We start from the raw sequence: 12949 nt of genomic DNA on the forward strand, positions 1-12949 counted from the left end.
TAGTTTCTTGTACTGGCGTTTAAGACCCTGACAGAGCGGGAGTAGAGACTGCCAATTGTCTGCGTAGAATACTCGTTTCCGTCGCCAATTACCTATGATTTTGGCAGTGAAGACCTTGTGTTATTGAATATGACTCAATATCGTAACCGAAACAAGTTCCGATAGCCGAAACATTCTTGTAACTTGAATAAAAAGACAGTTTCTGTGAGGTCTACTTTATAGGGTCGCGATGTACATAGCACAAGCGTTAGCGAATGTTACAACTCCTTCCACTATGATACCATCGAAGGAGCGCAAATACAATTCGTCGTGTGACTCGACTGGAGAGTGGAAAAAGACAGAGTTGATATTCTACATTAATTGTACCTAAATATGGAATTGTACTAACCACTTTGGCGCATCGATAGGCAACTACTGTTGTCACAATACTGTTCCACACTAACCAGTGGCAGTTACAACACGTCGGTATTTTGTGCATATTCTGCGGAAGTGTTTACGGCTGCTCGTGAAGGGACAGCGTCACAAGCACAGTATATCCGTCGGCGGCTATTTTTGATAGTCAAGACGATGGACAACTTTTAACTGTCGTCATGTTTCATGCTGGTGGGCCACTTGGCTATCTCGATCGCATCTCGTCTCTTTCTTTCGTAGGTAAGTGCCTGCCTAGCTACCACGAACTGATTATTTCCTTTGTTCATTTCGGTGACCTGTAACGCGGGTTTGTGCTGTCGTCATATCCATATATTCGTATTCTTCAATCTGTGTTCTGGTAGGGCACCCAGTCTCCCAGACGTAAACTATTCCTCTCTTGCAGGGGATCTCATAATCTTGCGGTGGGTGCAACGTATCGGCCTCATCTTTGATGGTATTCAGCAGGTGTCTGATTTTGTTATTATCCCAATAGATTGCTTTATATTGACTCAGCGAAAAGTTTTCGCACAGTGGTATAAATTTGTAGCTTAGTTGTTCGCCCGCTAGAAACTGTCTCTGTTCTTGTTTGTGGTCATAATTCGGATAATTACTTCTCCGCTGTAACCGTTAGCTATGAAGGTGATACGTAGCTCTATCAGTTTTGACTTTATATCCTCAGCATCACAAATTTTGAGAGAAGGTTTGGTCAGTGTGTGTAATGCCGAGCTCTTGTGCAGCGTGTTGTGGTGCGGCATAGCTCGCGAGTATCTGTAAGTGCGTTCGCAAGTGTACCTTATGGCGACTATTACTTGTATATTTCCACCGTAAACTGCCTGCTTTGGAGCCAGGCGTAAATATGCTGGTGGGATTTACGAAGTACTATTTACCCTTACTGCCAGATGACCAAAGTACCATTAAAACAGCTAACCCAGCACTTTTGTTTCAGGTGTGCGGAACGACGTATGATCTTTCAAAAACTTCCATGAAGGAGTCACCTGCTAATCGTGAAAGGAGTTATCTCGTTTCTACTCCTTCCGTCCGCTCTTAAAACTTTCATTTCTACTTGACAGAAACTGGTCGTCAAACAGCGAGTCACGAGGTCGTGTATGTCTGGGGCATGTAGCTCTTCTAAAAGTTTCACCGCCTCTTCCACAGCAACATTGGTGAACGGCTACGTCTCGTCAAAACTATTCATGCGGTCGTGGGTGAGATGGATATTTGCTTAAAAACTGTGATGAAATGGGCTGAATCCTTTAGACATGATGGTGTATTGCTCACCAAGTACCGCAACGGTTTAGCTAGGTGTTTCGCCAAGCTGTACGTTTGCCATTTAATCCCGTTTACCTCTAATCGTAGCCGACATGCTTCTTATTTGCTTCACCTAATATGTCATTGGTGCAGTTGGAACTTGAGAGGTTGGCCTACTGGCTGCGTCAGAGTCAATATTCACTTCCTTAAGCAATGCTTGCATCTGCATGATAATCTCAGCTGAAGGATCTTGCTTACTTTCCTTATTCATGACGTCGTTCTAGTTATAACGTCAACGATTTAGCTGTTGAAGTTTTGTCCAAGAGACTCAACTTAGAACATCAATCAATTTGTTGACGCTTCGCTACTACGCCTGCCCAAGCTGAAACGGAGAAGGGGAGACAAGAATTAGTGAGGGTTCGACTAGCACTAAGCTACCGAAACGTAATGTATACAAGGAAGAACATGAGCGATTGTTGCATAATAGAGAAACAAATGGGACATCATGTTATCCAAGCAGACAAGGGCGCATGTTTATGGTTCAAATGGTTCAAATGGCTCTGAGCACTATGGGACTCAACTGCTAAGGTCATTAGTCCCCTAGAACTTAGAACTAGTTAAACCTAACTGACCTAAGGACATCACAAACATCCATGCCCGAGGCAGGATTCGAACCTGCGACCGTTGCGGTCTTCCGGTTCCAGACTGCAGCGCCTTTAACCGCACGGCCACTTCGGCCGGCGCATGTTTATGGACACGATGGATAGGAGTGTGTTTCTTTAAAACCTCCACGTGAAGATCAGGTGCTATTGTTGAAAGACTAGATGGCGCTGTTTTGACGTCCATATTTCCTTTTCACATGGAAAAATAACTTGGCCTGGCAGATGCAAGGCGTAGGCTACTCAGGGACTCGATGTGTAAAGAAAGTAAAAAAAGATCCTGCAACTAGATCATCAGAACGACGCAAGGTTTGCTTAGGGGGACGAGAACTGGTTTTGACACAGCCGGTAGTGCAATTCCCCAAGTCTCAACTGCCTCCCGAATATAACGGCGACCGAAGACGCCTGTCCACTAAGGAAGAAAGGTTAGGGTTTAACGTCCCATCATTGACAGGTTCTTTAGGGGCGGGGTACAAGGGCAGACTAGGAAAGGGTAAGAAAGGAAGTCTCCTTCCCCTTCCCGGCTTTCGGCTTGAGCGATGTAGGAAAATCACGGAAATCGTAAACCTGGACGGCCAGATGGGAGTTTCAAATCTGGTCTCCCCAGTACTAGGTAGTCTCGTGTCTTACCACTGCACCAACTTACCCGATGACTATCAACAAAGACCAATAGTAAATGGAATTAATTCGCGAACATGCAACATGGCGAAGCACCTAACATGAAATCTGCGGTACCTAGAGATCAGCACACCAGCGTACCCGAAGCATTCAGTCCACATCCTAATACTTTAAAACAACAGGTCATTAGGTCCATGGGCTACGTGAATAGTTTTGACGTGAAGCCGCTTTGACAACTGTCGTACGGTAAACATTTTAGAAAAGCGAGTCGCCGGCGACATATGTGACCTCGTGCCGCATTATCTGACGGCCAAATCATTTTCCAATGTGAAAAGGGAAAATGGATGTCATGGCATTGTCATCTAGTCTTTCAACAACAGCAACTAAACTCCACATGGAGGTTTTAAAGAATCACACTTTTTTTTCCACACTGATGAAACCAAAATACTTTCGTCATTTGACCACCTGAGGAAACAGAGCTCTGCATACTCAACCGGCATCTCGATACACAGCACCGAAGAACACAGTTTTGGTGAAACAGGAAACAACGTCGTGCTACTATTTCTCGACGTGGAAGTTTGCGAGTCTCCAGACAGATCACACGGACCCACGGTCTACATGAAGCGCACCAGCAGCCTCAGGTACCTCTACGTTAAGTGTCGCCACAGTCCACAGCAGAACAGTTCTGTATTATGCACTCTGACCAGATGGTTAACTGAATCTGCGAGGCTGGTAATGTCAATTCGGAGCTTGGGAGGACACCATGGCTGCGCCTCTTTTGTGAGGGGAGCAAATATAGCCTCTGTGAGGTGCGACAGCGTGCGGGTAAATCTCTCTGATTACAACAATCAGATTTGATGTTGCTCGATTTGGGCGCGCAGCGTGGGAGTCAGTTGTGATCGTCATTCAGACTCGACTGGTCGTTAAGATGAAGCTGTCGCAGTATGCCTTTGTGGCGTACCTGAATAATGTTTAACGATAGATCGAGTGTAGGGAACGTTGTCCCAGAATGAATCATTTCAGAAGGCACGGTGTTATTAGAATCTCGTGGCATGATTTCGTTATTGTGATTTCACAACTGTTATCTACAATGATGTTACTGAATCAGTAGTTGCATGTTAATTTGCTGTACTTTCTGAACATCATTCACCGATAGTTACATGTTATTAATTAGTCAACAAGTCATCGTTAAAAAAAGGGAGGTGTTATTATCAATTACTTGAGACAAAGAAGAAGGAAGGGGAGCTCTAACTAAATGCAGATATTGTGTCCCACCTTCAAAACTAACGACTCTAGCGATTAAACCATTAACAAAATCATGTCTGCTGGGAACAACAAGGACGAAACGAACAGGTAGAATAGCCATGCATTGCTCTTCTACAATGCGTGCAGGGAAGCAGCGAGAGTGTGGGAGAAATTCTTCGCCGAGTCGTATTAAACCAATCTCTCGAAGCAACAAAAATAAGAAATTAGAGACCTGCTGAGGACCACCAATGATGCCGCCGATACGCTACACACACCGAGTGAGTGACAGTTTACATTGGAGAGACGAGGCGACCTGTCAGAACAGAGCGAGCGTAATATGCGGATAGGAGAACATCATGTGTCAACGGTGGCAGCTATCCGAAATGAAGGTGGGAAGCACGTACAGATGGAGGAGACATGAGCAATGCTACCTACCCTCGAACGGGAGGCATGTGAAGCGATTCAGGTAGTCAGGAGGACCACCAATATGAAGCGCAATTATGGTTACGCGCTTCTGTCCTCTTGGCTGCTAGCAGTTGCTACTGTACGAATAAACAGCGCTTGCGAAACTACACAGAGTCACAGAAGGCACAAACGGACCGATCAGTAGCAACCGCCACTGGGTAGCACAGAAGCAGTGCTACGTTTGAAACGCAGACACCAGTTGTACAACAGTCTAGACAAAAAAATTCATTATTTAAGAGAATGAAGAACTGTTCCTCTTCGTTTCACTCCCGATATCCGATCATTTGATGAACTTGGCTTACTCTACTTTTAAGGAATTTTTGGGGCAAGAGCGAAGAAAGTGTATTAGTGATAGTGTTGAACTGGCCCAGAGGTATTACATACCGACACGAAGGTCACTTGCAACATTGGCCAAAACATTACTACATCATTTTACAATATAAGTCGATCAGCAGCCTGCAAGAATATGGTATAACAGTGAATAATCATAATGAAAATCGGAAACGAAAACTTAGAACTAAACTCTAATGTTGTACTATTGCTGATAATCGTGAAGTCTGGCTTACTGTGAAGAAATTAGTTCCTTACTAGTTTATTATTGTCGCTATTTCTTGCAGATTTCGGAACCATTCCACAACGAAGAGCTGTCAGAAGAATTTGTGAGTGAATGTATTTGTTACTGTTAGTTTTATCGTATTTATTATAAGAAGTGACGCACCCTGATCTTTCACCAGTAAGCTGTTGTCTCTAGTGTGGGTATGTAATTGCACGTTATCGAGCACAAGGAATTTCCTTCGTTTAGGATAATGAAGGGCTTCATAGACACTAAGTATTTAAGACAGAAATATATTTCTTCAACAAAAAAAAAAGAAAAGAAAACTAAAAGTAAAATTCCGCCACCAACATCGCGTTGTGCACTCAACGATAGCTTTGCCCACATTCAGTTACTGGATGGTTGCACTGAGCAGCAAAGAGTCTTCTAGAGACACGTGAGGAAGGGGAAAAGAAGAAGGTACTTTCCTGCGGTATTTATTTAGTGTTTCCTGTAATATTCATCTGATTTCGGGGAAGGACGATAATGATTTTGCAAGTACTTAGTAACATTATAATGCGAGATCCTTATTAGGATCTACAAAGCACAACATGTGACTGCGTGAAACGGATGTATACTACATCCCTTCTCTCTGTGACAGGGCATAAACGTGAGTGATGAGGTCGTGAAGAAAACGACTGTGATGCAGATCGCAAACGTATAAAGGAATGTTTTGGTCAAAATTTTGTATCTGAATTATTTCGTTCATGGTGCATTTCGTGAACTTGTTCTCCTGTATGTGGAAGATAAATGGATAACAGTCAATAAGTGAATTCTGATGTTTTGGTTGCGTACTCATTCTCTTCTTACCTGGTAATTAACTCGCCACCTCAGCTGCTGTGAAGAATATGCTTTAATTGCAAGTACCAGATACATTTATTGAATATAAATAGTGAAAAGTATCTGGTATCTTTTGGAACACTTTGGTATGTACACACATGTCTTCTATGCGTCGTTGCAATCGACAAGGCTGAAGACTCATGTTACATGGTGCTGTTCAGTGAATGCAAACGACAATGAAAATTAAACCATTTCTTGGGTGGTGATTTACGTTTAGTTTAAAGTATCTAGAGATGTGGCAGCACAATGCGCAAGATGAGTAAAATTATTTCGTTAGTGAAGATGACCCGGTTTCAGTCTACGGGATCCCGCCCCCTTTGCTTCCAGCACCATGCGAGACTGCAGCGGCACTTCGAGGGCAGGCGGCAATCGCCGCAACGGTTGACGTTTGGGGGAGCCGTTTGTCGTGCAGCCGCCCGACGACGTACGGGTGCATAGGGGCTGCAGCAGGGTAGGCCTACTGTATGGTACCTACACTTACCGTTGGAGCTGTTCGTATCTAGCAGATAATCTGTCGGTCTTCCCTCATCGTGGCACATGGAACACGTTCACACCCTGCTAATCGTGCGTGTGTGTGTGTGTGTGTGTGTGTGTGTGTGTGTGTGTGTTTGTGTTCGTGTATCATCCACTAGGTATCGTCTCCATCAGCGGGCAATCGTGCAATCCACACGGCAGATACGGTGCACAATACGGCAGCTGGATCCTGCAACCTCCCGCAGTTTCTATGCCACCCGTCTCAAAAGAGTATATGTGGGCGGACTGACATCGAACCTGTCGCCCGAAACATAGTGCAAGAACAAGTGATAGCTTCAGCACCTGACTTTGCAGTGCACAACATGGCAGTTGGGGACACTCTTGTTTGACGATCCGCCACAAAACATACCCTTGAGCACGACGGTACACAATTTACGCTGTCACAAATACCGATGTCTCTGGTCCGCAGCACTCGATACAAAGGGGACCGAGCGAAGTTCTAGACACAATGCAACTGAGTATCAGCTTTTTCGTGACTCAATGAACAAGTATGGTCGTGACTAGGCACGACCACAGAATTCAGTCAGCAGCCATTAATAGAATATTTCCTACACAGGTCTCAGTGCGACGGAGGTTTCACTGTGTGCCTTCAGCGGCTGATGACGCGATTCACTCATTGAAGAGTCCCACAGTCAATCACACGCAGTGCACGTTGTGCTCCTTCCCATCTCTTTTAGGCATCACACGAAACAGCACCACTATCTACAGTATGTGTAAAATGATGCAGTCGGAAGTTGCCCCTCCCTGCCACCACTATTCCTATCACTTTATACTGTTAAGCGGGCTCCTAGAAATCATTACCAGTTTTAAACTACGCTTACTGTGTTGTGGTAGTTGCTGAGGTGGTAGTTACCAGGCCCCTCCCATAATCTACTTCCCATCTCACTGACCTGTCAGTCACAGTTTAGCGAGGTCGTAGTTTTCAGTGTAGTCGTTTTCGAAAAAAAATGTCTGTGTACTAAAGGTACGTAATTCACAAGCGATACTTGAGCGATGCACCTAAAGTAGTCAAATCACTCTGTCCTTCAAATCACCAACTGCAATGGATAATGGAGGTAGCTGCTAACAGTTTTACACATGTACTCTGAAAAACTGGTTCATCCGTAAACATTACTCTAGGGGTTGAACTGCAGCGTGTTATTTATTTTTAAGGTCATTCAATTAACTTTTAATGACTATTAAATAAAACGATTTTTCCCCATACGAGTTCTTTTGTTAAAACGATATAAAGTTTTTAAACGTCGAGATTGGCCAGTTTCAGCTTTTGAGAACTACTGTCTAAAATAATAGTAATGGAACCCTAGAAGATACAAAAAGCCTTACCCTACAAAAACACTATAGTTTAAAAACTGCAATTAAAAAGTGGTTTACTAATCATCACTGTCACGAGTGTGCAACCGGGATTGTTGTTTCAACAGACACCACTTAGAGTCAATCAAACTCGTAAAAATGCTGTACACATAAAATATAGATTAGTTGCTATAAAAAGCATGTTAAACCCAGCTACGTACTGGAATAAAATTGGAAAAAAGTCTATTGAAGCTATCAAATTTTAGCATACGGCCACCTTCTATCTGTACGAATTTGAAAGTAACAGCAAAGTTGAAATTTATGAATGCCGACGTCTAAAGTTATTTTTTCCCATAAATCACACACTTGGACCTACAAAGGACAGCGGTAGACTTTAAGAAATTCCATATATGTCTGACACTGTGTCAGCTGCTGGGAGCCATCTAAATTGTTATATTATCCTGAAATATAAGGTACGCAAAGATCGCTTGTAAATCTTTTTATTGATTACTGGTTTCGACAGATTTGTGCTGTCATCATGGGATTTTATAAGACATTACTGGATCTTCATGAGCTTTACAACTTACAAATCACATAGTCACCATGTGACTTGCAAGTTGTCAAAATCACAAACTTCTGTTAATGTGTTACAAGATCCGATGATGACAGCACAGATCCGTCGAAACTGGTAATCAATAAAAAGATTCACAAGCATACCTGACGTTTCAAACTAATATATTTCATAAATTCATTAAAGCTGTGGACCCACACACAAAAGTATTTAATGCTTAGCCCTCAGACTCAAAGGAGAAATTATAGATCTACTGTTAAATGTCATGAGGTTTTTGCAGACATCACAGTTAATAAGCGAATGCATCTTAGTAAATAAAGCAAGAAATATTTGCTCATAACTAATCCTCCTAAGACAGTTGCATAGTAGCGTCATTGTATCTAACGCGGGAAACTCGCCAGCGCACCCCCTACAGGTTCAATGGTAAAATGGCCCTGTGGATAGACCGTCGAAAACTGAACACAGATCAAGCATGAAAACAAGAAGAAGGTGTACTGGACTGTGAAAAAAGAAGAAAAATAGAAACAATGAACGGTCCACCCTCAAGATGTGCAACATAAAGCGAGTTTGAGTAGCCATGGAGTCGTGATTGTGTGGTCACGGTGTTGGACCCCGAGGGAGAGACCCGTCTTCAATCCTCCCTCGTACACCTCTCCCCCTTTCTTTTTCTTTTTTCACAAAATTATGGAGTGTCCGTCCGGTCTGTTCGCTGTATTCAAATTTATTTATGTGTCGTGGTGTAACGTCCATTTGCAACAGCTAGGTGTAAGGAAAGGACCTCCAGACGTACGTACCTTCTGTTTGTTCTACACAAGTACCACATGTTACGATTCTTGTGTTTCGTTTCGGAAGTTTCGACTCTTGATTCCTTTCTTGTAACCTAGTTCACACTCATTTATTTGTTGTTTCCATTTCTGTGAGAGGTCTGTGCGGCATGTCGCCAGCTTTCACTATTCGTCACATTTACTTGCGACGGTAATATGACCTTGCCACATGATTCGAATTCTATAACCAATGTATAGAATAGCAATGGCCAAGACTACAGAAGGAGAACGGACACATCAAAGACCGGACAGAAAATTCATAATTTTGCGAGAAAAATAAGGGGGGCACGAAGGAGGTTTGAACGCGGACCTCCCGCTTTGCAGCCCAACACGGAGACCACGCAGCTACGACGTCGCGGTTCTTGTAGTTCTCTCGATGTTACACATCTTGAGCTTGGACCGTTCACTGTTTTTATTTTGTTCCTTTTTTCACAGTTTAGTACACCTTCTTTCAATTTTCGTGCTTGATGTGTGTTTAGTTTTAAACGGACTATCCACTGGGCGTTTAACTATTAAATCCAAGGGGGTGCGAGAAGGGGGTGCGATGGGGAGTTTCCCTTCTAAGTCGATCCAAACTTAATCAGACCTATACACAACTAATTGTAAGAAACACATTGCAGTGCAGAATTCTCCTCAACAAATACAGCAATGTGTACCGTGTCTAATCTAATAATAAGGCAACATTTTTTAAGAATATTTAGTGCTGTAGTGTGACCACAAACAACAGTTAACACACTTACAAACTTAAAAGTTCACTTTTGGCTGGAATCTACTGTGAATTTGTGTTATATAAGGGCAAATCGCTTAAGACGTAAGATTCCTCATATTTCTTGAACGGTTCGAGATATGAAACGACGTTACCGGCGAACGAAGGTACGCAGAACGACACGTAATTTTGTTGTTTGTTTTTTTTTCTCTTAGCTCTTATCATCCTGGATATAAGACAAATACAGCATTTTTAAATGAAAGAAACTAGTTGCACTAGAAATCTTTTGAAAAGACGAAAACTGTGATATACCGTTGGCGTTGAAACGTTTTGCACAAATATCCGAAATGTGTACTAAAACTGGAAGGCAAGGCGGCCGAAACGCCACCAAGTGTCGTCCTCGCGCTAGGCTCCGCCGTTGTATAAAGCCTTTCGAATGTTTACAAAAGCTGCTCACTGAAACATGAGGGCGTTCAAACATCTGAAGTAGCTTTCATCAGCCTCTTCTGTTACGCTACAAGTTGCCAGATAATACCATTTACAAAAATTGCAGTTGACCCTGTATCCATTCGTTCAAAGTTGGACTAAGAGAAAATACGTTTTATCTTAGTAGTTTTTCTTACTTGGTGGTGTTTACACAGTAAAAGACTTACATTCCAATTTTAGCATTTTCTCGGACACTTTTGCTGTGTGTCATTAAAAAGCAGTATTTCACCGCACTGATCTTCTCAGGAACTTTAGAATGCTGTTAAAAGAAATACATCGGTGTGTTAAAAAGCTATACATGTTTGAATATTTCCGTCGATAAAAGAGTTAAGAGGATTAAACACACGAGAAAATTACTTGCCCCTCTGCGTCCTATCATATGCCGAAAGACTTGGGTCGACATCTTGAACTGTTCAAGAAGTATTAGGCTGTTACATCTTATACTACTCACCGTCTATAACGAAAACGTGTTGAGGGTGTACAATAATTTTTTAAACATACTGTTTGCGAACAAAAAATATGGGTAATGTTATTCATGGATTCTAGCGTTACTTATTGGTAGAACAGTTCCCTATTTAAGGCTGAATAACAAGTACATTATTTTTGTTCTGCTGATTTATGTTTATTTCTAACTAGTTTTAGGGCTAATTGACAATATTAAAAAACATGTTTGCTATACAATATGAATGAAGAGTGCTCAATTTCACAGTTTATCAGCTAGTGTCAAGACCTCACATGCTTCAGCATTATAAAGAAATAACTTGTAATACTATAATATTGTGTAATATAACTGCTTATTATGGTTAATATTGTCCATTGCGTGAAGTGTAATTTCAACGTCAAAAAACAAGTTTGTGGCACAACATTCTAAGCAAGTGAATTATTTCTTGCTTGTGTTACTAAAGAACTAGTGTCCCTCGCATACACTAGTCAGTCATCTCCTGAAGATCGTTCAATAAGCCGAGAACTGGTTAGAAATATCAAAAATGAGTAGAACAAAAACAGTGTACTTGTTATTCAGCCTTAGATATGGGTAAACATTTTTACGACTGGGAATCAGCTTTAGTGCTGGTGTGAAAATTTCGACACGTGCCGAGTGCGTTCGCCAGCGAGTGCAGCCGCCCGCTACTCACCCGTGTCCACGATGACGTCGATGAGGTCCATGCTCTTGGCGAAGGCGTCGCGCAGGTTGATGTGGTGGAAGGAGACGATGCTGCCCTCTCGCTTGGCCCTCTCGAGCGCCTCCCGCCGCTTCAGGGCCTTCTCGCGCCGCATCTGGTTCTTGTAGAACTCGGCGAAGTTGTTGACAATGATGGGAATGGGCAACGCGATCACCAGTACCCCACAAATGCAACAGACACTTCCTATCACTTTCCCGAGCGGGGTGGTGGGGTAGATGTCGCCGTAGCCCACGGTCGTCATTGTGATGCCCGCCCACCAGAAAGTTTCGGGAATGCTGATGAATTTGGTGCCGGGCTCCTCTTTCTCGGCGAAGTACGCCAGACTGGAGAATATGAGGACGCCCATGGCGAGGAAGAGCATAAGCAGGCCCAGCTCCTTGTACGAGTTGCGGAGCGTGAAGCCGAGGCTCTGGAGCCCCGTCGAGTGGCGCGCCAGCTTGAGGATGCGCAAGATGCGCATGATCCTGAAGATTTGGACCACGCGGCGCACGTCTTGGAACTGGTCGTTCGCGTTCTTATTGGTCTCGAGCAGGAAGAGGGAAACGAAATACGGGAGGATAGCGAGCAGGTCTATGATGTTGAGACCACCCTTGAAAAATTTCCACTTGTTTGGGGACGCGCTAAAGCGTAGCACGTACTCCAGGGTGAACCACGTGATGCAGACAGCTTCGACCATCGCGAGCTGCGGATTGTCGAAGTTGCCCTTCTCGTCATTGTGCTGCAGACTGGGGATGGTGTTGAGAGTCAGCGCGATCGTAGACAGCACTATGAACAGGATCGAGATGACGGCTATCACCTGCAAACGTCACGGCCGTGTTCCAGAAATCTGCTTTGTAGCCATGCCGAGGGCATTTGATGAATGCATCAGCAGGAATTTGTGTGCCAGCGGCAGTTATTCGCGTCCAGGCATCATCTGTTCGTGAAACTCAGGCATTGAGGAGAATGCCACTTTCTGTCGTGAAACACCTTGCCGGTATTCTGAATGACTGGTATTTAATTCCTTAGGATTTGTATTTTAATGTCACCTACGCCTTGGTTCATGAAATCGTATGGAGAGGTTTTATGAAGTAGTCCTCGTTAGGTGGTCCTGTGGCAAAATGTGTGATTTGGATCTCTTGTTCCTTCTTATTTACGTTCCGTTCTGACATTATTTAAGAATTTCTGCCAGAACACAAGAATTGTATATCACAGCACCAGACTTCTAAAGGCAGTAAACTTCCGCCAGTTTGTTAAGTACAGTACATATTCCTTTTCACAAATATTCTTCATTAATGGAAGA

General features: G+C 43.3%; 1 protein-coding gene across 1 annotated transcript in view; it reads right to left on the reverse strand.

Annotated features, from left to right (window-relative positions):
- LOC126251854 (potassium voltage-gated channel protein Shab) overlaps positions 1-12949 on the reverse strand; it is a 205086-nt gene that overhangs the window by 89244 nt on the left and 102893 nt on the right. Inside the window, exon 4 of the mRNA XM_049952530.1 lies at positions 11623-12466. Within this exon, the coding sequence (XP_049808487.1) occupies positions 11623-12466 (844 nt within the window). The remainder of the gene's footprint in view (positions 1-11622; positions 12467-12949) is intronic.

The sequence above is a fragment of the Schistocerca nitens genome, chromosome 4 (assembly GCF_023898315.1).
Source record: "Schistocerca nitens isolate TAMUIC-IGC-003100 chromosome 4, iqSchNite1.1, whole genome shotgun sequence".
NCBI lineage: Eukaryota > Metazoa > Arthropoda > Insecta > Orthoptera > Acrididae > Schistocerca > Schistocerca nitens.